At 38.0% G+C, this 27,500-nt stretch overlaps 1 protein-coding gene across 4 annotated transcripts in view; it reads left to right on the forward strand.

The window, feature by feature from the left end:
- LOC106873908 (uncharacterized) overlaps positions 1–27,500 on the forward strand; it is a 344,369-nt gene that overhangs the window by 161,216 nt on the left and 155,653 nt on the right. For all 4 annotated transcript variants that reach the window (XM_089349658.1, XM_089349655.1, XM_089349657.1 and 1 more), the window contains 3 exons: positions 4,468–4,595; positions 17,581–17,642; positions 23,036–23,131. In XM_089349658.1, coding sequence (XP_089205784.1) covers positions 4,468–4,595; positions 17,581–17,642; positions 23,036–23,131 — 286 coding nt within the window. The remainder of the gene's footprint in view (positions 1–4,467; positions 4,596–17,580; positions 17,643–23,035; positions 23,132–27,500) is intronic.

Here is a 27,500-nt window from a genome sequence, read left to right on the forward strand (position 1 = left end):
ATCGGTAATTCGGGTAAACGGTCACCTGTCAAAACCGTTCAACATCACGCGTTCGGTCCGTCAGGGATGTCCCCTGTCGGCGCTTCTGTATGTATTGACGCTCGAACCACTACTGCGGAAGCTGGCGACACTGAGGGGTATCCCACGAGAGCTGGGTTACGGGACGAGCATGTCTGCATATGCGGACGATGTCACCGTCATAGTGTCGAGCGAAAAGCACGTCGAGATGCTAGGCGAGACACTTAAAGAATACGAAACGGTGACAGGAGCAAAAATTAACCCGGAAAAGTCAGTGGGTTTGTTACTCGGCACCTGGAGAAGCAAGCCGATACCGTCCAACAGCGACTCCGTAGTGGGACGCTGGACGGACGGACCGGTTAAAATGCTTGGGGTCTGGTTCAGTCCGGACCTCCAAATGGATAAGAACTGGGACGAGATCACCAGTAGAGTGATCAAACTCAGCCAAACATGGGCCGAGAGAAAGTTATCTCTAAAAGGCCGGGCGGAGGTGGCTAATGTGTATATTGCATCAGTCATCGATTACCGCCTGACCATCGTGCCTTGTCCCGATGCCACCATCACGAAACTAGAACGCATACTTTTCCGCTTTCTGTGGAAGGGTGGCGTTCCGATGGTGAGACGATCCATTTGCTGTCAACAACCATTACATGGAGGACTGGGGATGCCGTGGTTAATGATGTGCAGACATGCGCCGAGACTGCGGGATCTCTGGAACTTCATTGACGACAGTGAACAAGTGTGGGCGCCGTTTGTGAGGCACGCCTTCCCGCAGCTCGTCTCACTCACCGAACTGCAAACATGGATCAGGAAGAGACCGAAACTGGGCGATTGGCACTGCGAGTGTCGCCAAGCTCTACAACAGCTCTGCCGTCCGGGATCAAACTTGTGCAACTTCCAAACGACCAATGCGTTCTATAGAGGACTAGTGGAGGGGAGGTCTGACGACACTCTCGGAGCAAACCTGGGTGTCGATAAGAAATTTCTAACCCGCCTTTTCAAGACGACGTTCGGGCTGGGGCCTATGGATAATTTCCAGAGATCCCTGGCTTGGCAATGCTATCGGGACGCACTACCAGTTCAAGAGAAGATCTACAGACACGGTTCGAAAACCACCGGACCGACCTGCCCGAGATGCGGTCAGAGCGACGAAACCGTTGTGCACGCACTCGTGCAGTGTCCAGATATTTCAGAGCTGTGGACCTTCGTCGAACAGCTGTTGTCACGTGTGGGACAAGCCCACTTATCAGCCGAGTCTATCGTGAATATTGTTCCGCCACCTTCCTTTAAACGAGAAGGAAAAACGGTTTTTGTAACACTGATAGCTATGGCAGAAGAATGCGTGTGGTGGACGCGTTTGAAAGGTCTACAAACAAACACTTTCCTCTCTGGTCAGTCCCTCGTTAACTTTTTCAAGTACCACTTGAAAAGGAGGATGAGGATAGAGAGGAAAGTGTTGTCGAATGAAAGTTTCAATAAAAAATGGGTAAATGTGGCAAGAATGGTAAGAATGAAAGACGACACCATTTTAAGCATAGACCTGTAACAAAAAGAGACAAAAAGAGAGAAGGTACTTACTTTCATGTACCTTTAAAAAAAGAAGCCTGAGGTGACCGTGGTCTTTTCCGTAGGCTTTTCTCTCCACGGATAAACCTAATCTGTTCCCCATTTTTTTTACATTGACTGTGATACACGATCCCTATTGATCGCCCCCCCCCTTCCTTTTTTTTTTTTCCCGCGATCCCTTTTGATCGAAATCTCCCCTTTTTTTTCCGCGATCCCTTTTGATTGAAATTATCCCTCCTTCCCCCCCCCCCAAAGAAAAGCTCTGCATTGTAATTTGTCCATTTTCTGTATTTAGCCCTGTGTGGCTATAATAAAAAGATATCTTTCTGCCTGTCTGTCTATCTATTTATCTGTGTCTGTCTATCTACCCATCTGTCTACCCATCTATCTACCCATCTGTCTACCCATCTATCTATCTATCTATCTGATGGACGTGCTGTCACATCGGCTGCAGAGGTAAACGTTTATTTGACCTTTTATTGTCCACATTTTGTTGGAATTTTTTAATATTTTTGTTGCGAAGCACCTAGGCTTCATTTTTGTGTATTTTCAAGGGCAGGAATTGGCCCCCAGGGGCAGTTTCGGCCCTAGCAAAATACAAAAATTTCCTTCTCGACATTTGAAAAATATCGAGAAACATAATTTTGGAACGCTTGTCTTGTTCTTTTGATGAGCATTTCCCGAGGCTTCAGATACCAGAAGAGAAAAAAGAACAGAGTAGCACGTGCTCACACAGTGACAGGAACGCAGTTGCTGTAAACGTCACAAAGACGGCGATTACAGCTACTAACAGCCCTCTCACCACCACCATGAAAACTATGAGGAAATCTGGATCGGAGGCGACTGCTACTAACGCAGTCTCTCCATCTACTAACACCAGTGACAACAACATGAAAGTTAACACCGCCACCACCACCACCACCAGCAACAACAGCAAAAACAACAACAGCAGCAAGGACGCAAAGTTATCGGCCGTCAGCACTGACACCATCACCTGTTCAACAAACTCTGCTGCCACTACCACCACCTTTGAACCAGGCAGTACATACACCAACATAAACAAAAATATTGAAAAGAACATGTCCGCCAGCACAACAAAAACAAATTTCGCAAATGCTTTAAAGGAAAAAAGAACAATAGTGACATTCACACAACAACAAATTAAAGACACAAAATCCCTTCTTACGAAAGAAGATGATGTTAGAATAAACATTCCAAAAGATATTATGGAAAAAAAAAACAAAAAATGCATCATTTATAAACTGGTAAACATAAAAACCAGACGTGTAGAAAATTTTAGCACAGATAAAATCGAAGTTTGTCTTAAACCTGTATAGATTCATCAAAATCATGTCACGTGGGGACGAAAATTTGGAATGGTACAGGTGAGATTCGTAAATGAAAATTTAGCTAAGCAATTTTCGACACTCTCTCTCCGCACAGATAACTTGGTGATGATACCAAGTTATCTAGGACAGAGAGTGACCAAAGTAATTATAAAAAATGTGCCATCGGAAGTGGACACCCAATGGCTGATATCGGCCATATGCCTCGAAATGGAGGAGGCAAATATTTTGGAGATTACGGTCGTAGAGGAAAAGAACTGGGGAGGGAAAAATCTGGAAATCCTTCTCCACATCACGGAGGAGGCTTCACAGAAAATTCCTCCAAACATTAGACTGGCAGAGGACCAAAAGCTGTATGTGGTGGTAGAGGGCAGGCGACCTCGCTGTTACCTATGCAACAGCGAGGCGCATCTGAAAAAGGACTGCCCTCTGGCCGCTAAACAAAAACAACAACAACAACAACAACAGAAGCAACTACCAAATACCCCCAAAAGAAAAACTTTACTACCAACACCACCAGCAACACAAAAAACAACAACAGAAATATCAGCAATAACCACAACAGAAAAGACAACAGAAACTGCAAAAACAGAAGAGAAAAAAAAAGAAAATTCCAAGACTGCCTCTCCCTCCCCCATATCACATACACCACACACAAATAACAAGCAGCCAACACCAACAAAAACAGCAACACAAACACTCACAGAAACACACACAGATGCACAAAATTTGCCGTTACCTCTTTCTGACTCCTCAGAACTCTCATCATCAGATGAAGAGAGTGAGGAGGAGTGGAAAATAGCTACGAAAGGAAAGAGGAAGTGCAGTAAGAAGAAAACAAAACAAAATGCAAACACAAACAAAGCAGGAAGATTCACATCTCCCGAAAATACACCTAACACCAATAGTAATATGCAAAAAACAATGCTAACAGCAATAGACAGTACAAACACAGAGTTGATGAATTACATCAACTCTAAAACAAACATCACAAATAACGACATCAAAACAAACAACTTTAACAGACTGTTAAAGTCTGTCATACCGGCCATGATGAAATACCACAAGGTATAGAAAATACGTATTCGCCTTTATATATTTAATCCTTTATATTGAACACTCAATATTTCATCTATTCAATAAGACATATTCCATATATTCAATAAGACATTCAATACTTTATTTCATTGTACCATCCATTTTTATTTTATATTATATATTGTATATTATATTATATATTGTATATTCCATATTCTATATCCCACATTGGTTTTGCAGGAATATAAATAAAACATAAAAACCAGACAGTGTTGGAACTCTTTTAAACAAAATAATATATTTCTCTATACACAATCATACAAAACCCCCTTTTTTTGTATTTATTTTTACTCGCATATATATATATATATATATATATATATATATATAGAGAGAGAGAGAGAGAGAGAGAGAGAGAGAGAGAGAGAGATAAATATATATACATATATATAAAAATGTGTGTGATCAAAGTTTGAAAGGCTTCCTTTCTATATTTCAGAGACCTTTTGGCACCAAGACTAAATGTAGATGTAAATTCTATAGATTTTTACCTTGAAGGTTCAAATTCGGCATTACCATTGTACAGCTTAGCCAACCGAGTACGAGGCAATCGAATTTATCTAAGAGGTAACTCTTTCCTCTTTTTTCTTTTTACTTTCTTTTATTCTTTTTTTCTCTTCCTCCTTTGTCTTTTCTTTTCCCTTTCTCTTTTTTCTCTCTTTCTACTTTGTGGTTCTTCTTTATATACGTTGTTTCCATGCAAAATAATATTCCCTCAGAGCCAGACACATTTTACATGAAAGCCTGGAAAAGGACATCAATTATATGACAGTGATGCTCGTTTATAATCATCACATGATATCAGAACACACACACACACACACACACACACACACACACACACACACACACACACACACACATGAGGTGGTTGGTATTAGGAAGGGCATCTAGCTGTAGAAACCATAAGTAATAGAATTTGGCACAGCACTCTAGTCTACCAGCAATGGTCAAACCATCCAACTCGCACTTGCATGGAAAATGTGTGTTAGTGGTGGTGATGGTGATGTTGATGATATGTGTGTGTGTGTGTATATCTTCATCATTATCATCATTGTGCACATATAATATGTGGGTGTGTACATGTATGCATATGCATGTGTGTATTTGTGTGAGTGTGTGTGTGTGTGTGTACTTATATATGCACACACACACACACACACACATGCAAACAAGAAGAAAGAAGTACGCAATATAAAAGTAGAGTACAAGCATTTATGCCCTTTGTTACTACTAGAGTTTAGTAGCTTGGTGAGCATCGACACAGAACCATCTCAACTCTGCAATATATATGGCTGGTATGGTGAAAGTATTGTAAATTGTTGAAATACTTCCTGAACAACACATGAAGTGACTAACAAAACAGAGCATTACAATCAGAAGACAAAATATCTTTGTGTCAATAATATTTTCAGAAAGTCATTTGTACCTAAAGATTAAAGGATTTGTTGTGGTCGTATGTACAATAATATCGCCATTCTTCTCTTATCCCTGGAAGCCTAGCTGACAATGGATTTTATTGAGAAAAACTTCCTAATAACCGTGAGATATCTGTGGCTGGCTGTTTAGGAACAAAGTAGAACAAACTGTATGGCATTGTTAGTTTGAAAGTTTAAAGGAAGGGATATTGGTGAAATATTTGACCAGTTAGTTTCAGTGATGGAAACTAACATTTCATTTTTCTCTGGTTAGTTTTAGAATTAATATTTTTTTTTTTTGTTTTTGTTTTTGAAAGTACAAAGGGATTGGGTGAATAAGGGAGGGAGACTGTGAGAAGGTGACTGCATGATTGTGTGTGAGCGGGGAGGGAGAAAGCATGACCCTGTGTGAAACTAAATGTCTGTGTATTTGTCTTTCTTTATGTGGCTTTGTGTAAATGAGAGAAGACACGTGGCTTTGTGGTTAGGGTATTCAGCTCACAGTTGTAAGGTCATGAGTTCAATTCCCAGCAGCATATTATGTCCTTGAGCTTTATTTCACATTGCTCCCATCAATTCAGCTAGCAAAAATGAGTTATACCTGTATTTCAAAGGGCCATCCTTGTCACACTTGGTATCATGTTGAATCTCCCTGAGTTCTATGTTAGGGGTACATGTGTCAGTGGAGTACTCAGCCACTTGCACGTTAATTTCACAAGCAGGCTGTTCCATTGATCAGATCAACTGGAAGCCTTGTCTTCATACCTGACAGTGTCAGTTGTATGAATGAGATTGTGTGTGTGTGTGTGTGTGTGTGTAAGGGGGTTGTGGAATAGCAGGGGACTGAGTATTAGTCATTTTGTATGCATACATGTGCACACGCTTTGTGCGTGTATGTATGTGTGTGTGTGTGTATATATATATATATATGTATATTTATATATATATATATATTGTCATCATCATTTAATGTCTATTGTCCATGCTGGCATGGGTTGGGCTGTTTGACCAGAGCTGGTAAGCTGGAAGGCTGCAGCAGACTCTAGTCTGACTTGGCATAGTTTTCTACGGCTGGATGCCCTTCCTAACTCCAACCACTCTGAGAGATGGCTGGATGCCCTTCCTAGCGTCAACCATTCCAAGAGTTTAATGGGTGCTTTTACGTGCCACCATTACGGGAACCAATTTGCGTGACACCGGTATCTGCCACGATTGCGATTTATATATGGGGAGAGAGAGAGAGCGAGAGTGCCTGCTTGATAAACTGAATAGCTACAGAAAGGTGTAAATTAATTTCATTTGCACATGCTGTGTTAGTGTATTCATGCATATAAGCATGCACACACACACACACACACACACACACACACACACACACACACACACACACCCTCACTCACACACCAGTTGTTTAAATATTTATAATTAGCTGTGCGTATATGTTTATTGTTGTATATATGTGTGCGCATGCCTGCATTCATGCATGCCCACATCCATTAATTCTGTAAATCTCTTTATTGCTGTCAGGGCAGATGTGCAAGTGTCCACTAGTTTAAATCTGATCATTGCAATGAGTGCACAAAATTCACAATCACACTTGTACATGTAAAACAATCCATCAACAATACAATAGAATAATGTGAATTTGAAGTCAGTAAACATCAATCAATGGCTGCCAACCTCCTGGATACAGTTAAGGAGAGTTTTGTTACTGAGCAACTCTGGTTTACTCTCTATGAGCAGGTTTATAACGCTGACATAGTTGAATGGGTTTGATCACCATTTCTAACCATATACAGTAGAACCTCACAGTACAAGTACCCCATCATATGAGTAATTTGCTGTACAAGCAGAGACTCATGCAAATTTTTGTCTGGAAGTACAAGCAGAAATCTGCAGTACGAGCAGAAATCTGCAGTACGAGCAGAAATCTGCAGTACGAGCAGAAATCTGCAGTACGAGCACACAGATCGTCCCATCTTTAAGGTAATTCAGCTAATAAAACCAGTTTACATATTTTTTTTGCATTCTCTTTTATCCTAATTGTCATTTTACTTGTAATTACACCTTTTCTGTTTTAAAACCCATAAAAAAATTATTTTGTGTGGCTGGAACGGATTAATTATATTTTAGTTAATTTCAATGGGAGAAATTGATTTGTAAAACGAGTAAATCATAAGATGAGCTCGGTCATGGAACAAATTAAACTCATACTGCAAAGTATCATTGTATATATATATATATACTTTGTCATAAACTTGAGGACTTCCATCATGTAATCCATGTTAGAAATTACAAAGTTTTCTATATGATTATTAGTTTTTAGAAACAAAAAATGCTTTATTTATATTTTTCATCTCTAAAATTTTCGCTTCAGACCCACTGTGTGGCATCTTGGGCAAGTATCTTCTATTAAAGCCCATTATATACAGGGTGGGGCATAAATACTGTTACAAAATAAAACACAGATTTATCCCGACAAAAATTTATTTAACAACCCACTATTACAAAATATGCTTTGCAAATGCCCAAGGAACAATATGGTGTAACTTTTATTCAAAATGTTTACCTCGTGCCTTCACAACACTATGAAGTCTTTTTGGGAAGTCATCTATAGCAGCACGCACAACATCTAAGGGTATTTTATCCCAGCACTTGGTCAATTTTTTCTTTAGCGCTTCAATATTTTGGCAAGGAGTAGAGCAGGCTTCATTCTCCAGAACTGACCACAAAGAATAATCAAGAGCATTAAGATCAGGTGATGAGGGAGGCCATTCTTCTTTGCTGATCCAGGACGGACAGTTGTCTCTTCACCACTGTTGTGTTAATCGAGACGTGTGGCTCGTCGCCCCATCTTGTTGGAAAGTCCAAACTTCATCACCGTACACCGAATTGCACCATGGTATCAACGCGCCTTCCAGAATGTCCTCAATGTACCGTTCTTTGTTTATCTTGATTCCTTGAGGGACAAAAACAAGTGGAGTTTTCCCTCTTTCAGAAATGGCTGCCCAGACCATCACTGATGCTGGTTTTTGGGTTCTGAAAACCTTTCCTGCATTACCAGGTATTGCCTCAATACTTTCAGCAAGGATTCAGTCATTTTGATGATTGTGAGACTGTTGAACTGAGAATAACTTTTCATCACTAAAGATGATGTTACGGAGCGTGCCATCTTTAATACGGTTCAACAAGAGTCTGCTTCTGCTGAGTCTCTTTTCAATGTGGGCTTGGAGGGAAGCTGTCTCTTTTGAAGTTTATAGGGTGACAACTTTAGGTCACTTTTGCACATCCTCCGCATAGTCCTTGGCGATGTTTGTGCTTCTTTTGCTATTCTCCTCATGGATCTTCTTGGATTTCGTCTGATTTTTTCCCTAACATTTTTGATGAGTTTAGGTGTTCTGGAGGTGCGGGGACGGCTTGATCTTTGTCTATCATTGATCGAAGAAGTTTCCTGGTAACGATCAATCGTCCTTTTTATCAACATTCTGTTAATTTTGAGGTTTTTCCCTAACTTGAATATTTCAGGTGGACGCATGCCCTTCTCATGTTGTTCTATGATGAATTTTCTCTTCCATTCAACAGACATTGCAACAAAATTTTAATATTTAGTTTCTGAAATACAAGAAAACATATAATAAACTATCATTTAACTCAAATAAATCATTAGAATTCTTTGAATATTATTATGAAAAATAATTTTGAACTTTTGTAACAGTATTTATGCCCCACCCTGTATGTATGTATATGCGTCCAACTATATGAGAAACCTAAGTGAGCTCACCTAGATTTCTCTTACAGCCACTCTTGTGGCTTTTATTTCTTGATAAAGATTTTAGAGTTCAAATCATTTGAACACTTCTACATATTTTCCATATTGAGCATCTCTAGCTCTCACCTTTTGACTGTGTATGTGTGTGGTTTGTCTATTGCATGATGTCAAAGTATGAGTGTTTGAAGAAAAGTATTAACAATAAAAGAAGCATCATCCATTTGCAATGGATGCATGAATTTGATTTTTGAGTTCAGGAATGGATTGAGTCAGTGTGGACAATGATGCTTTTGATTTTGCCTGAGATTGAACAAATGTGCCTGTTGATTACAAGATATAATTCTTTTATATTAATAGTAATAATAATAATAATAATAATAATAATCCTTTTTTTTACTATAGGCACAAGGCCTGAAAATTTTGTGGGCAGGGATTAGGCGATTACATCGACCCCAGTGTTTCACTGGTACTTAATTTATCAACCCTGAAAGGATGAAAGGCAAAGTCGACCTTGGCAGAATCTGAACTCAGAATGTAGCAATGAGCGAAATACTGCTAAGCATTTTGTCCAGAATGCTAATGACTCTGCCAGCCTGTCGCATGCTACGTTGTCTTGACATTATGTGATAGTTATAAATGAGTGACACTACCATACAATATTCTGTGAAAACATTTCTGGTCATGGATCATCTTTCTTGGAAACTTCTTGGGATTGGCAACAGGATGAGCATCTAGCAGTAGAAAATCTGCCTCAATAAACTCCATCTAAACCTTGCAAGCATGGAAAAGTGGAAGTTAAAATGATTATGATTACCATCATTGGCATTGTCATCACTTTTACATCTTTTTTTCCATTGTGGCATGAGTTGGATAAGATTTTTTAAAGCAGGGTTTCCGATGCCCTTCCTGGGCCATTGCTTTCATGTAAGATACTTTATCTTTTACTTGTTTCAGCTATTAGACTGTGGCCATGGCAGGGCACCGCCTTGAACTTTTAGTCAAATGAATCAACCCCGGTGCTTTTTTTTTAAGTCCAGTACTTATTCTATCAGTCTCTTTTGTCAAACCACTAAGTTACAGGGACATAAGCATACCAATACCAGTTATCAAATGGTGGATGGGGGGACAAACATAGACACAAAGATGCTCACATAAATATATAATACAAACACCAGGCTTGTTTCAGTTTCCATCTACCTAATCCACTCACAAGGTTTTGGTCAGCCTGAGGCTATAGTAGAAGACAACTTGCCCAAGGTGTCACAGCAGGACTGAACCTGGAACCATGTGGTTGGGAAACAAGCTTCTTACCACATGCCTGTGCCTACTTATTCCATTAGTTTTCACACAATGAGCCACTGAGCTCAAAGCCATAAACGAGCATGACCACTGTCTGATCAATGCATAACACACACATACATACACAAGCATACACAGACACACACATAAATTTGGTACAAAAATTGCATGGAAGTCTGTCATATTCATGCATACACACTTGCACACACTAGCAGAGGGCTTCCATACAATATCCCTCTACCAAATATTGATTTCAAAATTTTGGCACAAGGCCAGCAATTTCGAGGGAGCAGATAAGTCACTTACATCAACCCCACTGCTCAACTCATCCTTATTTTATCAATCCCAAAAGGATGAAAGACAAAATTGACCCCAGTGGAATTTGAACTCAGAACATAAAGACAGACAAAATGACGCTAAGCATTTCACTTAGCGTCCTAACAATTCTGCCAATTTGCCACCTCCCCTCTACCAAATATTATTTATGAATAATCTTCTGTGTTGATTCAAGAGATTTCCCAATGTGATCAGAGCCTTTTATTATTATTGTTACTTGAGTCCATTCCTGGACTCAAATTACATTCACGCATCCATCGCAAATAGATGCAGCTTCTTTTATTTTTATCCATTTATGTTTTATTTTTTTATTTTCAATCCTTTCTTTCAAACACTCATATGTTGAAATCAACAGGAGTGACCACCACCACCACCACCACCATCATCATCATTATCATCGTTGTTGTTGTTATTGTTAAGGCGGCAAACTGGCGGAGTCGTCAGTATGCTGGACAATATGCTTAATGGTATTTTGCTTGTCACTCCATTCTAAGTTCAAATTCTGCCGAGGTCGACTTTGCCTTTCATCCTTTTGGGATTGATAAATTAAGTACCAGTTGCACACTAGGGTCAATGTAATCAACTTAATCTCTTCCCCAAAATTTGAGGCCTTGTGCTTCCAATAGAAAGGATGATTATTATTGTTATTATTGTTATTATTGTTATTATTGTTATTATTGTTATTATTGTTATTATTGTTATTATTGTTATTATTAAGGCGGCAAACTGGCAGTCGTTAGCATGCTGGACAAAATGCTTAGTGATATTTCACCCATCACTACGTTCTGAGTTCAAATTCTGCGAAGGTCGACTTTGTCTTTCATCCCTTTGGGTTTGCTAAATTAAGTACCAGTGAAACACTGGGGTCGATGTAATCAACTAGTCCCCGCCCCAAAAATTTTCAGGTCTTGTGCTTATAGTAGAAAAGATTATTATTATTATTTTATGTTTGACTTTTACTTTGCATTTGTACAAGTTGGATCCAAGTCTCACCCAGAGACCTCAAGAGACAACAAGTTAGAAATTATGTAGGTGTTATGCCTAGGGTACCATATATTTGGACTTGTACATAGTGTTGTTCTAGAGAATGTTTAAGAAACCATAAGAAAATTATGTGTTTGTTTTAAAATTTGAGATCACATAGACAGTATTTTACGTAGGATATGGGCAGTTCCCATGAGCACTATCATTTGAACTTCAGCCATTTTGGGGTTTCCTGGTATCTGAGCTAGGTAGTAATCAGCCCGTTTATTATTATTATTATTATTATTATTATTATTATTATTATTATCATTATAAAAGAATTATATCTTGCAATCAACAGACACATTTGTCCCATCTCAGACAAAATCAAAACCATCATTATCCCCATTGTGACTCAATCCATTCCTGGACTCAAATTACATTCTCACATCCATTGCCAATGGATGATGCTTCTTTTGTTGTTAATTCTTTTCTTCAAACACTCATACCTTGAAATCAACGGGAGTGACCATCATCATCATCATCATGTGATTATTATGTGATTATAACAGCCATTCTTAACAATTAATAATTATGTTATATAATGACTGTTGTTGATTATTGATAATTATGTTACGTAAGTTGCTGTCATTATTGATAATTACATTAAGGCAACAAGCTGGCAGAATCATTAGCATGCTGGACAAAATGCTTAGCAATATTTCATTTGTCTTGAGTTCAAATTACACTGAGGTCGGCTTTACTTTTCGTCCTTTTGGAGTCGATAAAATAATAACAATAGAGCATTGGGATCAATGTAATTGGTACACCCTCCCTCAATTTTTTTTTTGCGGAGGGGGATCAACAAGTGTTGAAAGACCCCATACTCACACACACTCACACTTCCTACAAGACCAGGAGCATCTCTGTTGATGCATACTAGACCATCTGAGAAATATAGCTTGCATGAAGCTTGACCAAGGGATTTTCAGAATACAATAGTAAAAAGTGCTGGTGCTACATAAGAGAACAAGCACTGGGGCTTGTTCTGCAGAAAAAGCACTGGTGTTGGTACCACATTAAAAGCACTGGTGCTGGTACCACATGAAAAGCACTGGTGCTTGTGCCACATGAAAAGCACTAGTGATGGTGATATGTGAAAAGCACTAGTGATGGTATCATGTAAAAAGCACTGGTGCTGGTACCACATAAAAAGCAATGGTGCTGGTACCACATAAAAAGCAATGGTGCTGGTACCACATAAAAAGCAATGGTGCTGGTACCACATAAAAAACACTGGTACTGGTATCACATAAAAAGCACTGGTGTTGGTACCACATAAAAAACACTGGTACTGGTACCACATAAAAAGCACTGGTACTGGTACCACATAAAAAGCACTGGTGCTGGTACCACATGAAAAGCACTGGTGCTTGTGTCACATGAAAAACACTAGTGAAGGTATCATGTAAAAAGCACCGGTGCTGGTACCACATAAAAAGCAATGGGGCTGGTGCCACATACAAAGTACTGGTGCTGGTACCACATAAAAAGCACTGATGCTTGTGCCACATGAAAATCACTAGTGAAGGTATCATGTAAAAAGCACTAGTAATGGTGCCACGTAAAACATACCTTGTGCACTCTGTAAAGTAGTTGGTGTTAGGAGGGGCATCCAGCCATAGAAAACATACCAAAACAGACAAATGGAGTCTAGTGTGGATCCTGTCCCTACCAGCTCCTTTCAAGCTGTCCAACCCATGACAGGCTGGAAAATGGATGTTGAATGATGATTATTCTTCAAAGTATAACTAACCTTCCAATCTTTGGGACTTGAGTTAATCCTTTTGCATCGTTAATCCTTCTCATCATCATGAATTTTTTAACATTCCCTCTTCCATGTTTTGTAAGGGTCAGCTGGAATTCATTGAGGCACATTTCCTATGACCAGCTGGACATTTTTTTTCATAGAAAATTGGAAACAAATGAGATTTTATATATTACAGTGATGCTCACTTACAACTATAGAGTAAAGTCAAAGCAAAGAAGCACACATATACACATTTACCTACATACCTACATACTTATCCACCCATTTACCTACATACTTATCCACCCATTTACAACTATAGTGTAAAGTCAAAGCAAAGAGACACACACACACACACACACATTTACCTTCATACTTATCTACCTGTTTACAGCCATTGCGTAAAGTCAAAGCAGGGACAAACACAATGCACACATTTACCTGTATACCTACATATTTATCCACCCGTTTACAACTACTGTGCAATGTCAAGATGAGGAGACACAAACATACACACACTTGTACACTTATACACAGACACACACACACATCATTGCCATCATTGTTATCATCTTATCATCCTTTAACGTTCATTTTACATGCTGGCATGGGTTGGATGGTTTGACCTGTCCCGAAACGCTAAAAATAGCAGCTGCTTTCCTTCACCTTGATGAAGCACTGACACATCCTGCACTCACTGCTTCCCCGATCGAAAAGGACGCAATCTTCCCCCCCTCCCGTGCGCACGTCACCTGCATGCCCTTCTTCTTCTGGTCAGCTCCCCAGCCACTGACGTCATCCACACGCCACCTTAATCTTAAAGATCACATCCCCCCTACTCCACGTTGAAGTCCACCATCCAACTGGGCAAGCGCCTTACATGTCGAGATCTCCTCAAGCTAGGCGCCTCGTTCTCCTCCTCCTCTCCACAATTGTCATCCGACGAAGTGACAATCCTACAAAGGTCCAAAATGTGACACAGCATTCCATCCATGGAGATGTTGTTTCTGAAATTGACCGCTATCACCATTCCTCTGCTCCATTAAGACGTACAGTGCGCCTTCAGCTGCTGACGTCATCCCAAATACAGTTCTGTGATGATAAGATCAGCAAAAAAATGTACTCCATCTGGTGAGAGATAAATATTTGATTAACACAATATATGTTTTTATGTGCTAATATTAGTTTTATGCAATGAAAGATAGTATTTTTTAATATATCTGGTGTCTGAAGATTGTGGTAAGGCAACAGACATGTTAAAAAATACTGTCTGACATGCTTTCATCACATGAAACTAATATTAACACATAAAAACATATATTGGTGGTTTTTAAAATAATATATGTATGCATGTGTCTGTGTTTGTTCCCCATCACCGCTTGGCAACTGGTGTTGGTATGTTTACGTTATTGTAACTTAGTGGTACGGCAAAAGAGACCCATAGAATAAGTACCAAGCTATATAAAAAAAAGTCCTGGGGTCAGTTTGCTTAACTAAAACCCCTTCAAGATGGTGCCCCAGCATGGCCACAGTCAAATGTCTGAAACAAGTAAAAAAAAGTTTTATGATGGGCTTCTTTCAGTTTTTGTTGACCAAATCCACTCATGAGGATTTGGTTGACCTAGGGCTATAGTAGAAGCTACTTAGCCAAGGTGCTACATAGTGGAACTGAACCAGAGAGCAGGTGGTTGGGAAGTAAATTTCTTAAGCAAACTTTTTACCACATAGCCATTCCTGCACTTATAATGCCTAAAAGAAAACTAGGATGTCCACATTTGGAATAACTTTGCTCACAGGTCATACTCAATGTAGAATGACCACCAATATTACCAACACCATCATCACAAGCTACCACAGGAGCCTCTATGTGGTTGATCAGTCTGCTGGAAATAGCAGCCAACTCCAGTCCTCTCCTGACATTGTAGCTAATACCTTAAAAAAAAAAAGAATCTAATGAGCAATGTATGCAAGATACTGTATGCCTGTAAAAAGTTTAGATGGTCATGGCTGGAGTGCTTCTAATAATAGATCTGTTGCAGCAGAAACTCTTTCAATGGTCATGTTTTTCCTTACAAGTGTCAACTTGCAACAACAGTTTAAGCCAAACATTGCTGGTCAACATGTTGGTGGTGGTGGTGGTTTTGGTGGTGGTGGTGGTGGTGGTGGTGGTGGTGGTTTTGGTGGTAGTGGTGGCTTCTAATGCCATCAGCATTTCACTTTCTCTAGACTGAGCATTCAGAAATGAAACAAAATATAAAGGGGGGGGGTCTGCCTCCAGGGACAGGTGGGTTGTGCACTAAAACAACAGCAATAACAACAACAACAACAATTATAAGTTATTGATTTTCTTTCATTTTCTTATTGTCTCAGTTGATTTAAAGCAGGTGAAACAAAAAAATAAAAAATGAAAAGAAAACTTTTTTTATTTATCTTATCTTTAAAAAAAAAAAGACGATAAACAATTTGTTACAACTGTGTTAGGATAAATGAGGTCAAGCAAGCTGTTTCATCCATGGTTGGCAGGGATGGAGGGAGTTGGGGACAAGAATAGAAAAACAAAGATCCACACCGTCTTTCCATTCTACATTTGTTAGAGTCATTCTAGTTCTCATAGAATGCCCTTGTTGCTTCTTCTTCTTCTTCTTCTTCTAGCTTCTTTTTCTTCTAATTTCTTCTTCTTTTTCTTCTTCTTCTTCTTCTTCTTCTTCTAGCTTCTTCTTCTTCTAGCTTCTTCTTCTTCTTCTAGCTTCTTCTTCTTCTTCTAGCTTCTTCTTCTTCTAGCTTTTTCTTCTTCTTCTAGCTTCTTCTTCTTCTAGCTTCTTCTACTTCTTCTAGCTTCTTCTTCTTCTTCTAGCTTCTTCTTCTTCTAGTTTCTTCTTCTTCTTCTTCTTCTTCTTCTTCTTCTTCTAGCTTCTTTTTCTTTTTAATTTCTTCTTATCCCTCAACTCCATCTTTTCGATCTAGTTCTTTCTGCCCCCCCCCCCCCTATCTCTCTATCCCTCCCTCCCTCCCTCTCTCCTTTCCTCTCTCTCTCTCTCTCTCTCTCTCCTTTCCTATCTCTCCATCCCTTCATCTTTTTTCTCTAAGCTCTTTCTCCTTCACTGATTAACTGTTTCTCTTTCTTTTCCCTCCAGCTACTTCTTTTACTTCCTCCTCCTCCTCCTCCTCCTCCACCTCTGTCATTTGCTTGTGTCACATTTGTAAATCACCATTGTTTAAATTTGTTTGATTAAGAAAATGAAATGTTAGTCAGACTTGTCTGCCGACTGACATACAAGGGAAAAGTCAAATAGAATTTTGAAACATATGTTTGATACTGTAGCTATTGTCAGTGGCTATATAGTCTTTAATGTAAAGTGTGTGTGTATGTGAATTACTTGACATTTAAGGCCCTGTTAACACAGTTGCAGTAAGGGCTGTGTTTCTCATTGATTTAGAAATATCTTTTAACCTCTGATTAGTGGATTATGTTTCAAATAATCATGTGTGTGTGTGTATATATATATATATATATATATATATATATATATATATATATATTGCCCATATATATATATGTATGTATATCGTGTTTCACCTATATACGACGGGCTTCTTTCAGTTTCCGTCTACCAAATTCACTCATAAGGCTTTGGTCGGCCCGAGGCTATAGTAGAAGACACTTGCCCAAGGTGCTACGCAGTGGGACTGAACCCGGAACCATGTGGTTGGTAAGCAAGCTACTTACCACACAGCCACTTGTATGACGGAAAATATGGTATAAAGCTCTGAGTAGCATTAAAATGAAGCTTCAGTTTCAAATAAACATATCTAAGCTCTAATTTTCTATTAACTATCCATTTACTCTCATTTGAGAAGTTATATACGCATGCACGCACTCTTATAATTTGTTCACATGTGTTTCTAGACTGAAAAAAAACAAAACAATACATCTAATTCTTTGTTGTTATTTTTCAGATAGAGAAAACCGGCCACTTGCATTCATTAAAGAGAAAGAGTCTAAAAAATCCCCATACAGTGTAAGTAAAATATGACAAAAATCTTGTACAATAAAAATTTTATACACCAGGTATGTCTATGTGGTTAAGAAGCTTGATTCCCAACTATGTGATCTTGGGTTCAATCCTACTGCATGGCACCTTGGGCAAGTGTTGTTTTCTATAGCCCCAGGACAATCACAGCTATGTCAGGGGATTTATTAACCAGAAACTGAAAGGAAGATCATCGTGTATGTGTGTGTGCATGTTCATGTGCGTGCATGTGTGTATCCTTGCTTGTTGTGTTTGTTTGTTCCTTCTCGAGCCATGCCTGGCTCATAAGGGCCGGTTTCCCAGTTTCATTAGCATATAGTTTCCCTTCTGGACAGGACACCAGTCCATCACAGGTGAGCTGCTAGATGCAGGAGGAGGAAAGAGTGAGAGAAAGCTGTAGTGCAAAAGTCAGCAGAAGTTCCCCCATTACCTTCTGTCGGAATTGTGTGGAGCTTAGGTGTTTCACACATAAACGCACATCACCTGGTCTGAGATTCGAACCCATGATCCCTCAACCACGAGTCCACTGCTCTAACCACTAGGCCATGTGCCTTCACTTGTTGTGTTTGTATCCCATTAATGTTTCACAATCAGTGTTAGTCAGTTTACATCCCCTGTAACTTAGTGGTTTGGCAAAAAATACTGATGCAATAACTAGTAGACTTATAAATAGTTGACTAAACTTGTTAAGGTATTTTCCCATGTGAAACAAAAGAGTAGGGGTACATATTCAAAGGGGAAATATAAAGAATGAACTATTATTCACATGTATGAACTATAGTTACATATTGTACATGAACAAGGGTTCGTGTATTTAGTTGCTTTGACCCCAGAGGGGTGAAAAGCAGAATAAAACCTGAAAACATTTGTATTGAGAATCCATCGGTGCAAGGGTAAAGTCTGAAAGGTACTCAATCACCTAAACCAAACCTCTACACTATTGTTGATATGAATAATAACTGATTTTTTTTTTTTACCTAGCACAAATACCCTGTCTCATAGGTCATGGTCTCACAAAATTGGTTTATTGTGAAGTTTGTTGTTTTGGGAGGGAGTCTCTGTGTGGCCATTCACTTTGCAAGAAATAGCAGCGAAATCCCACACACTTTCACACATGCACCATATTGCGCTCCTTTTGATCCCAACCCACCTGAGAAGACCTTTGGGTCTTTGATGCACACTTCCTGCTTTAAAGTAAATCCAATTAAAGCTTTCATCACAATTTTCATGATAATTTATGTTCCAAACACTAGCTTAATAATGACAGTTATTTTACTAATTTTCTCCTTATTTCAAGAGCAACTGCAACAGGAATATAGTAACAAAAGAGTTAAATAAAGGCCTAGATATGTCTCTGTTGCTTCCTTCTTTTTTAAGTTAGCAGAGTGTGATATAAAGTAGATTTTGGCTACTAATTCTAGCATATCAAGTGACCCTTTTTAGAACAATCAGAATGAGTTTTCCAAGCTGCTATACATTCATAATCACCATTAGACTCATCCAACTCTTTCTGAATCCTCTTCACTGTCCTCAGATTGACACCCAAATACCCTGAAATGTTCGTATTGGAGCTTCTGGAGCAAATGCCAAGCAGTACAGCATGTCATTTCCAAATTTGTGGCAGAGTGAATTGCATCATAGTGCTGTTTTTCTCACAGACAGTACTCAACTGACTCTACTATACTGTGTAGTTGACAAAATCAAAAACAAACAATGTGCATGCATGAAATTAGAAATGTAAAATGGTGACAATTTACCCATCACACCCTGTGTGTGTGTATATATATATATATTCAAAGCATATTTGAACATACATATGTACCTACATGCATACATACACACATGCATGTATATATGCTTACATTTATACATATATTGATACCTGTGTATATATACATGTGGCTGACATATTCACAGTTTATTTTTTTATCAAATTTCATTCACAAATTATTGATCAACCTGACATTTACCAAAAGCATTTACCTTAAGGTACCTTTCAGTAGGATTGAACCTGGAACCACATTGTTGTGAACATCTTAATCACACATACAGTTAGTAGGCAAAATCTCCCTCTTGAAGTATCTAAATTATAAAATCAACAATAAGATCAGTTGATTTCAATAAGATCAGTTGACAGTGAAAGCATTGGACATGTTCCTGTCTTATTAGGCCTCTTCAGCAAGGCATTTTCTACTCTGTTTGCAAAAGTAAAAATAATTAACACATATTCACACTCACATACACACAAAATTCACTTCCCAACCACTTAGTTTCTCATTCAGTTCCACTATGCAGCACCTTGGGCAAATGTCTTGTACTATTGACCCAAACCAACCAAATTCTTTGAGTGGATGGAAACTGGATAAGGACATTCGTATATGTGTGATTACTTGTGCGAAAGTTACAGATGCTAAGTTTCTTGTTATTTCTTGTGTCATTTGTGTGTGTGTGTCTTGACATAGTGTGATTATGAATGATTGGTTTACAAACAGTGTCATATGAGAACATGAGAATATTACCTTACTTGGGAACATGTGAGGCTTGGTGACAGGAAGGGTGTACAGCTGTAGAAAAGTTACTTCAGAGTAACTTTAGTATGTAGAACACAGGGTAGTGTTCTACATACTAAACATAAACATGGTAGGAATTCATTTATGTAATATAAGTTGAAAACTTTGATCATATTCATTTTCTTCAGCCATATTGTTCATATTTATAATCACTATCATTTCATTGCCTGTATATCTATGTATGATGATGGTGATGATAACTCCTAGTCTTTCCAACTGAGTATTAAATGCATCATTGAAGAGGTTATATAAGTGAAACATTTGTTACTTTAACCGAATGCTTGTAAAAATTTGATCCATTGTAATTGGCATTGATCAACTATTTCCATCAACTGATCTTATTGGAATTATCTCCCTTGGTTTTAGATTTTAAATGCTCCTAGTAAGCATTTTTTATGAAATAATGGCTTGAATAATTTCATTTCACTGAACTGTTTTAAATCATTATATAACATATATAGGATTCCTTACCATATTTATATGGCACATCATAACCACCATCTTTATCTTCTTTCTACTTATTTCTACCCATCCTTATATAATATAAGATAGTCCTGTACCTCCTCTACAGCAGGACTGTCGTGATTGCCTCTTTATCATAATTTAGCATTTCATAAACCAACTTCCCTCTTTTCTAATACATTTTTTCTAACTCAAGAAGGCTTTTTCTTTTCTTTGTCTTGCAAGTTACTTGTGAATTCACTAGTGACAGTGACAGAAAAAGGCACCCAGTACACATTGTAAAAAGAGTGGCATTAGGAAGGGCATTTAACTGTAGAAATCATGCCAAAGCTGACATTGGAGCTCAACACGTTCTTTGTGGCTCACTGGATCCTGTCAAACTGCCCAAACCACGCCAGCATTAAATGATGACATGAAGAACATTCTTTTGAAGTATACTCTCTCTCTCTCACACACACACACAAACATAAACACAAACTTGAGATATGTTGCCCTTTAATTAATATCATTTGTTTCATCAGTTCATACATCTTTCCTCTTTAACTGGGAATTGTAAAATGATCAATATTGACTTCTGGAGATTGGTAGTCTATGTGACTTTTAATGGGAGTCAATAAAACATCTGAAACACTTTTAAGCATTGAGGGTGCTGAATTATTAGCAATCTGAATCTGGAAGGGCACAGTTATTCCAGGCTAGAAGTCACTAATTTTTCCAGCCACTTATCAATGCAATAACTAGTAACTAGTACTAGTACTCTTTTACTTGTTTCAGTCATTTGATTGTGGCCATGCTGGAGCACCGCCTTTTAGTCAAGCTAATCGACCCCAGGACTTATTCTTTGTAAGCCTAGTACTTATTCTATCGGTCTCCCTTTTGCCAAGCCACTAAGTTATGGGGACGTAAACACACCAGCATCAGTTGTCAAGTGATGTTGGGGTGGACAAACACAGACACACAAACACACATACATATATATATATACATATATACGACGGGCTTCTTTCAGTTTCCGTCTACCAAATCCACTCACAAGGCTTTGGTCAGCCCGAGGCTCTAGTAGAAGACACTTGCCCAAGGTGCTACGCAGTGGGACTGAACCCGGAGCCATGTGGTTGGTAAGCAAGCTACTTACCACACAGCCACTCCTACGCCTAGTATTCGCCAAATGCATATTTCACATTATATATTCTGACTATATTCATATATGACTAAATTTTTATGATGAAATGATCATCTCCCTTAGTATAGCTGTGACTGTTAGGAGACCACATGTATTTGAATTTTTATTGTTCTTTATCAATTTTGTTAGTGTTTTTATTCAATTTCTCTAAACCTTTCTTATTAAAATGCAGTAATGACATAACAGAATGAAGGAATTATTGCTTTTAAATCAAGAAATTTTAAAATTTTTTACAGAGATGTACTTGCATAGCAAGTGACCTGATCTGAGATTGTGCGCTGAAACAAAAACAATTGCAGCATGGAAGGTGTTTATAAGCCATTTAAAAACATACAAAAACTGTTAGATTCACTTCAACATTTAAATTTAATTTGTCAGTGAGTAAGTAGGTCGCGGTCTCAAAGCGATGAAAATATTTTGACAAATTAAATTTAAATGTTGAAGTGAATCTAACAGTTTTTGTATGTTTTTAAATGGCTTATAGACACCTTCCATACTGCTGCAATTCCTTTTTAATTTTATTTTAGAAATATACATCAGGAATGTGATGTCAATAAATTATTACCGATTTCATGAAGAGGTCATTGATATAAGAAATTTGCTAGTCCCTGCTTTATAGCTTAGTCAGTGGAACAAAGATTTTTCCTGCAATCTCTTTGCAATGCCCCCTGGAATGGTAGGAGGAAGAGAGAAGCTCTTGATATCTTCAAGGCAGACACATTGGAGCAAACATGGTCTGAAAGGGAATAAGGACATTGCGAATTATCAGCCTAAATAAATAAACTTTACAATTTGTGTTAAATCCTTTTTTATGCAGCTTGTAATCCCATGTATATACCAATGTTTCTTGTATATTATAGAACCTATGCATATCCATAATTGACTTCAGGTAGCGTCTATCTATGCATCTAATACTAACCCATTAATCATTAGCATTCTCAAGGTGAATCATCTTTCTGTATAAGTTTTCTTTCCTGTAGCTGCAGAGGCATTATATTTCATTTTGAGGGGAGAAAACTCGTAGGGTGACATGATTTGCCTTCAGCATGCTAAAGGTCAGAATAACTTTGAATGTATGTGTTTGTGTGAGGGAGTAAGATGTCTTGAACCTTCACTATACATAAACAAAAACAAAAAACCTTAATTTCTCTCTTTTCCGTGTACAGGGATTAACAAAACAGAAGAAAGTAAATATAAATAACCTATCAATTGATGAGACACAACCTCCAAAACCTACAATCATGTTTGGTAATAAATTTAAGGTAAGTTGGACTAATGATCACACTGTTTCTTATAAAGTGTATTCAGATGTTTTTAACAATTTGTAGCCCTTTACGAGGTCTATATTCTATGTTTGTCTTGTGTTTACTTCTTATTTATTCTATTTTTTTACTCTAACATCTACTTTCTTACTACCCCCTTTTCTAGAAAGTGTAGTTGCTAGAATAAGAACCAGCTGGGTAAAGTTCAGAGAGCTGTTACCTTTGTTGGTAACAAACAGCCTCTCTATCGGAGTGAAAGGCAGCTTGTATGATGCCTATATACAAACTAGTATGCAACATGGTAATGAAACATGGGCTGTGAATGCAGAGGACCTGTGAAGGTTTGAAAGAAATGAAGTCAGTATGCTCCACTGGATATGCAATGTCAGTGTGCAGTTATAACAAAGAGCTAATGTTTTGACAGAAAAATTGGTTATAAGAGACATGTAATGTGCATTTGGATGAGGACAGCTGCATAAAAACGTTTCAATTTCTAAATATGAAGATAACTTCTAGAAGAGAAAGACATGGGACAAAGTTGTGAAAATGAGCTTCAGATTTTGAGCCTAACAGAATATGACAAATGACAGACAATTGGCGATTTACTGTGCTCAACCATCTAGCTAAGTAAAATTGAGACCATAATGACATGTCCTTATGTCCATGCCCCTGCATGCAATCTGTCCCTGACAAACCTCGCCCTCACATTCCATCTTCCTATATCCTCTCCCTTCTCTTCTGTCTTCCACTCTCCTTTGTGAACCTACCTGCACGCTATGTCCCTGTCAAATCTCTTCCCCACAACATAAAAAAGGATTTAACACAAATTGTAACAGTCCCCACCTCTACCTACTCATTACATCCCCCTCTCCTCCACCTTCCATTCTCCTTTCATAACCTTATAAACTTACCCTATCCAATCCCTGGTCCACTTCTCTATATACCTCCTTTTAACTTGGCCCTGTCACATCTTCATCTTATCTCTCTCTTCTCTCACTCCACTCTCTCTCCATTTTCTCTCCAGCTGAAGTAACCTACTGCAAGACCCCTATTTCTGTCCCTCTATTCATATCTAAGTTCTCATCATCTGAGGGGTCTGTCTTGAAAGATGCTTGGTGACCTCGCTGCTATTGGTGCCACATAAAAAGCACCCAGTGCACTCTGTAAGGTGGTTAGCTTTAGACGGGACATCCAGCCATAGAAATCATGTGAAAGCAGGCAGTAGAGCTTGGTGCAGTCTTCTGATTTACCAACTGTTGCCAAACCATCCAACCCATGCCAGCATGGAAGGATGTTGATGGTGATATATACACATGATGATGATAATGATGGTGACATATATATATACATACATACACTTTAAACTTTGCATGATATCTAAGCATATATAGTTTTTAATGTAGTACAAAAACATAAAAATAAACAATATAAGTTTATGTACAAGTATGTAGAGTATAATATATGCTAATTTATATGGAATAGAGAGAATTACATCACCCAAAATGTAGTTTTGTTTGGTCAGCCAACTGCATACATTAGCAGGTTGGAAAGTATTATGATGATTTAGCCAATGCAAGTGATATAAACCATCTACTGTCATAAATGGTGGCGTTAGGAAGGGCATCCAGCTGTAGAAACATTGCCAGATCAGATTGGAGCATTGTGTAGCCTCCTGCCTACCAAAGTCACTTACTGGTCAGTCTGGAGCTATAGTTGAAGAACCTTGCCAAAGGTGTTGTTCAGTGGGACTGAACCCAAGACCACATGGTTGCAAAGCGTTCCTGATAAGCTTCCACTGTTTCCCTTCACCTAATTTCACTCACAAGTCTTGGATTGACCTAAGGTCATCATCATCTTCATCATCATCATTTAACATCCCCCTTCCATGTTAGCATGGGTGGGATGGTTTCACAAGAGCCGGCCAGGCAGAAGCCTACACCAGACTTCTGTGACTGTTTTGGCAAGATTTTTACAGCTGGATGCCCTTCCTATCACCAACAACTCAGCAGAGTTGACTTTGTACTTTTTACGTGGCACAAGTACAGGCAAGGTCAGTTTTGGTAAAGTTTTTACAGCTGGATGCCATTCCAAACATCAACCACTTTAAAGTGTGGACTAAGTTCTTTTAAGTAGCATAATAAAAACACACTTGTCCAAGATGTGACACAGTGGAACTGAACCTGGGATCTGGTGATTTGCAAAACAATCTTCTTAACCAATCTGCCCTATATTTACATATATCTACAGTTACACAGCCAGACAGCAGCATTTCCCAACAACTAAAAATTAATTCCATTTATACCTTTTACTATTTTCCTTTTTTCTTATTGTTTTTTTTTTTAACTTCTCTTCTCCTCTTACTTCTCCTCATTCTCATTGTCTCTCAATTTCTTTCCCTTATCCACCATTTCTTCTTTTTTCTCTTCCTTTCTTTGGTCTTCTAGCTTCTTTTTCTCTACTTCTCTTCTTTTTCTTCTAGGTTTCTTCTTCTTGGCTTCTAATTCTTAGCTTTTCCTCCTTAGCTTCTTCTTCTTCTTAGCTCCTTCCTCTTCTTAACTCCTCCTCTTTCCATAGCCACCAACTCACCTTCTCGCCCTTCTCCCTCCCCTCTACTACAAAGCTCAGACATGCTACACTGTAGTACAAGCGCCTAGCTTCTTTAGTAATAATCTCTTAATGACACGCTCAGCCATTTAGGTGTGCTTGCAACAACACACCTACTGCAGCAGCTGTTGTCTCCTGTGTCCACATCAACTTTTCCTCTATCAACTGAAGTGTAAGAGGTGAGATATTTACCTTCCATTTGAGGTGAAACCCTTATTTCCTCCCCCCACTCTCATTTCAAATTGCACCCTATGGTAATTCATTGTTTTTCTACTTTCTCCTTTATTCATATATTTATTCATATGTATATATATATATATATATATATATATTACACACATATTTATTTATTGTTAATTTGGCACTCTTTATTCCAGATATATCTACTAATAGACATGCATCATATATATACATATTTTTACATATGCATGTGTATGTATATATTTATATGTATACGTATTTGTATATAGTATAATGTGTCTGTGAATGTTATATAGATTACTAAAAACTTTTTGGTATATATAAAAAATTGAACTATTTATTGTCTTGATTTTCACATCTTAATTTTAAAAAATAATTTTTAAAATACTATAATTCTTTGAAAATTTGAAGAATTTATTTTTTTATACCAATTGCTTCTTTTGATACCATCCTGGCTAAAACTGCTTCAGGTTTTAATATATAGTGTCTCATTTTAAAATGTACATATCATAACTTAAAACTTTTGTCATAATTTTATGCAAGAAACTTCAGAAATTTTTAAGTTTGACAATGAAAATGTTATTTTATGAAGTGCTTCTAAATCCTTAATTAAAATCATATGTATTCCTACTTTAAAAACAAACTATTTTTATAACAATGGCCAGAATAGACATAATTTGCAACACAACTCCAAACACTATACACTTTTGAAAATCTAATTTGAAACTGGTCAAGTGTCTTCTTATATTGTAAAATATATTTAAATCCTGATTAACTCTTATGTATATTCTGTGCATTTTCCACTTCTTTTCTTCTATTCCTGTATTTGTTTGGATTAATAACAATTGATATATATATATATATATATATATATGCTGTAACTTGTCTGAAGATCCTGTGCACCCACTGATGAAACTCAGAGTAGCAAGGAACTAACTCAAGCAAAATAATATATATATATACATATATATATATATATATATATATATATATATATATAGTGCGTAGATTGTCTTGTGGTAATTGTTGTGACCCTATGCATTCTGAATTCAAATTTCACCAAGGCCGACTTTGTTTATCATCATTTTGATGTTGATAAACTCCCAAATCTGTACTGGGATTTTTATTTTCCTCATTTTTTTTTCTGCCTGTCTTTTCTTTAAGAAATCGGTAATTGATGGACCTAGGGAGAAATGGGTTCTGTCACATCTAAAATTTCTCAATACGCATTGTAACACCCTTGTGACACCATCAAGAACCGAACTAGTGGCAAAGTGAATTTATAACCTACATAGATTACTGTGGCATTTCCTGGACAATTTAGTTGGCTGGGTTTGATCTCTACAGGGTGCTTGAATTTGCTTGAATTTTTTCATCCCTTTTTCCTTCAATGGCATAGCTGAGTGGTAAGAAGCTTTCTCCCCCACATGGTTCCAGGTTCAATCCAACTGTGTGGAACCTTGCTTCAGGCCAACCAAAGCCTCAAGTGGATTTGGTGGACAGAAATGAAACCTCTGTGTGTGTGTGTTGGTGTGCTTCTGTCCCCCCATAACTTAGCAGTTCA

The sequence above is a fragment of the Octopus bimaculoides genome, chromosome 3 (assembly GCF_046866305.1).
Source record: "Octopus bimaculoides isolate indiv1 chromosome 3, ASM4686630v1, whole genome shotgun sequence".
NCBI lineage: Eukaryota > Metazoa > Mollusca > Cephalopoda > Octopoda > Octopodidae > Octopus > Octopus bimaculoides.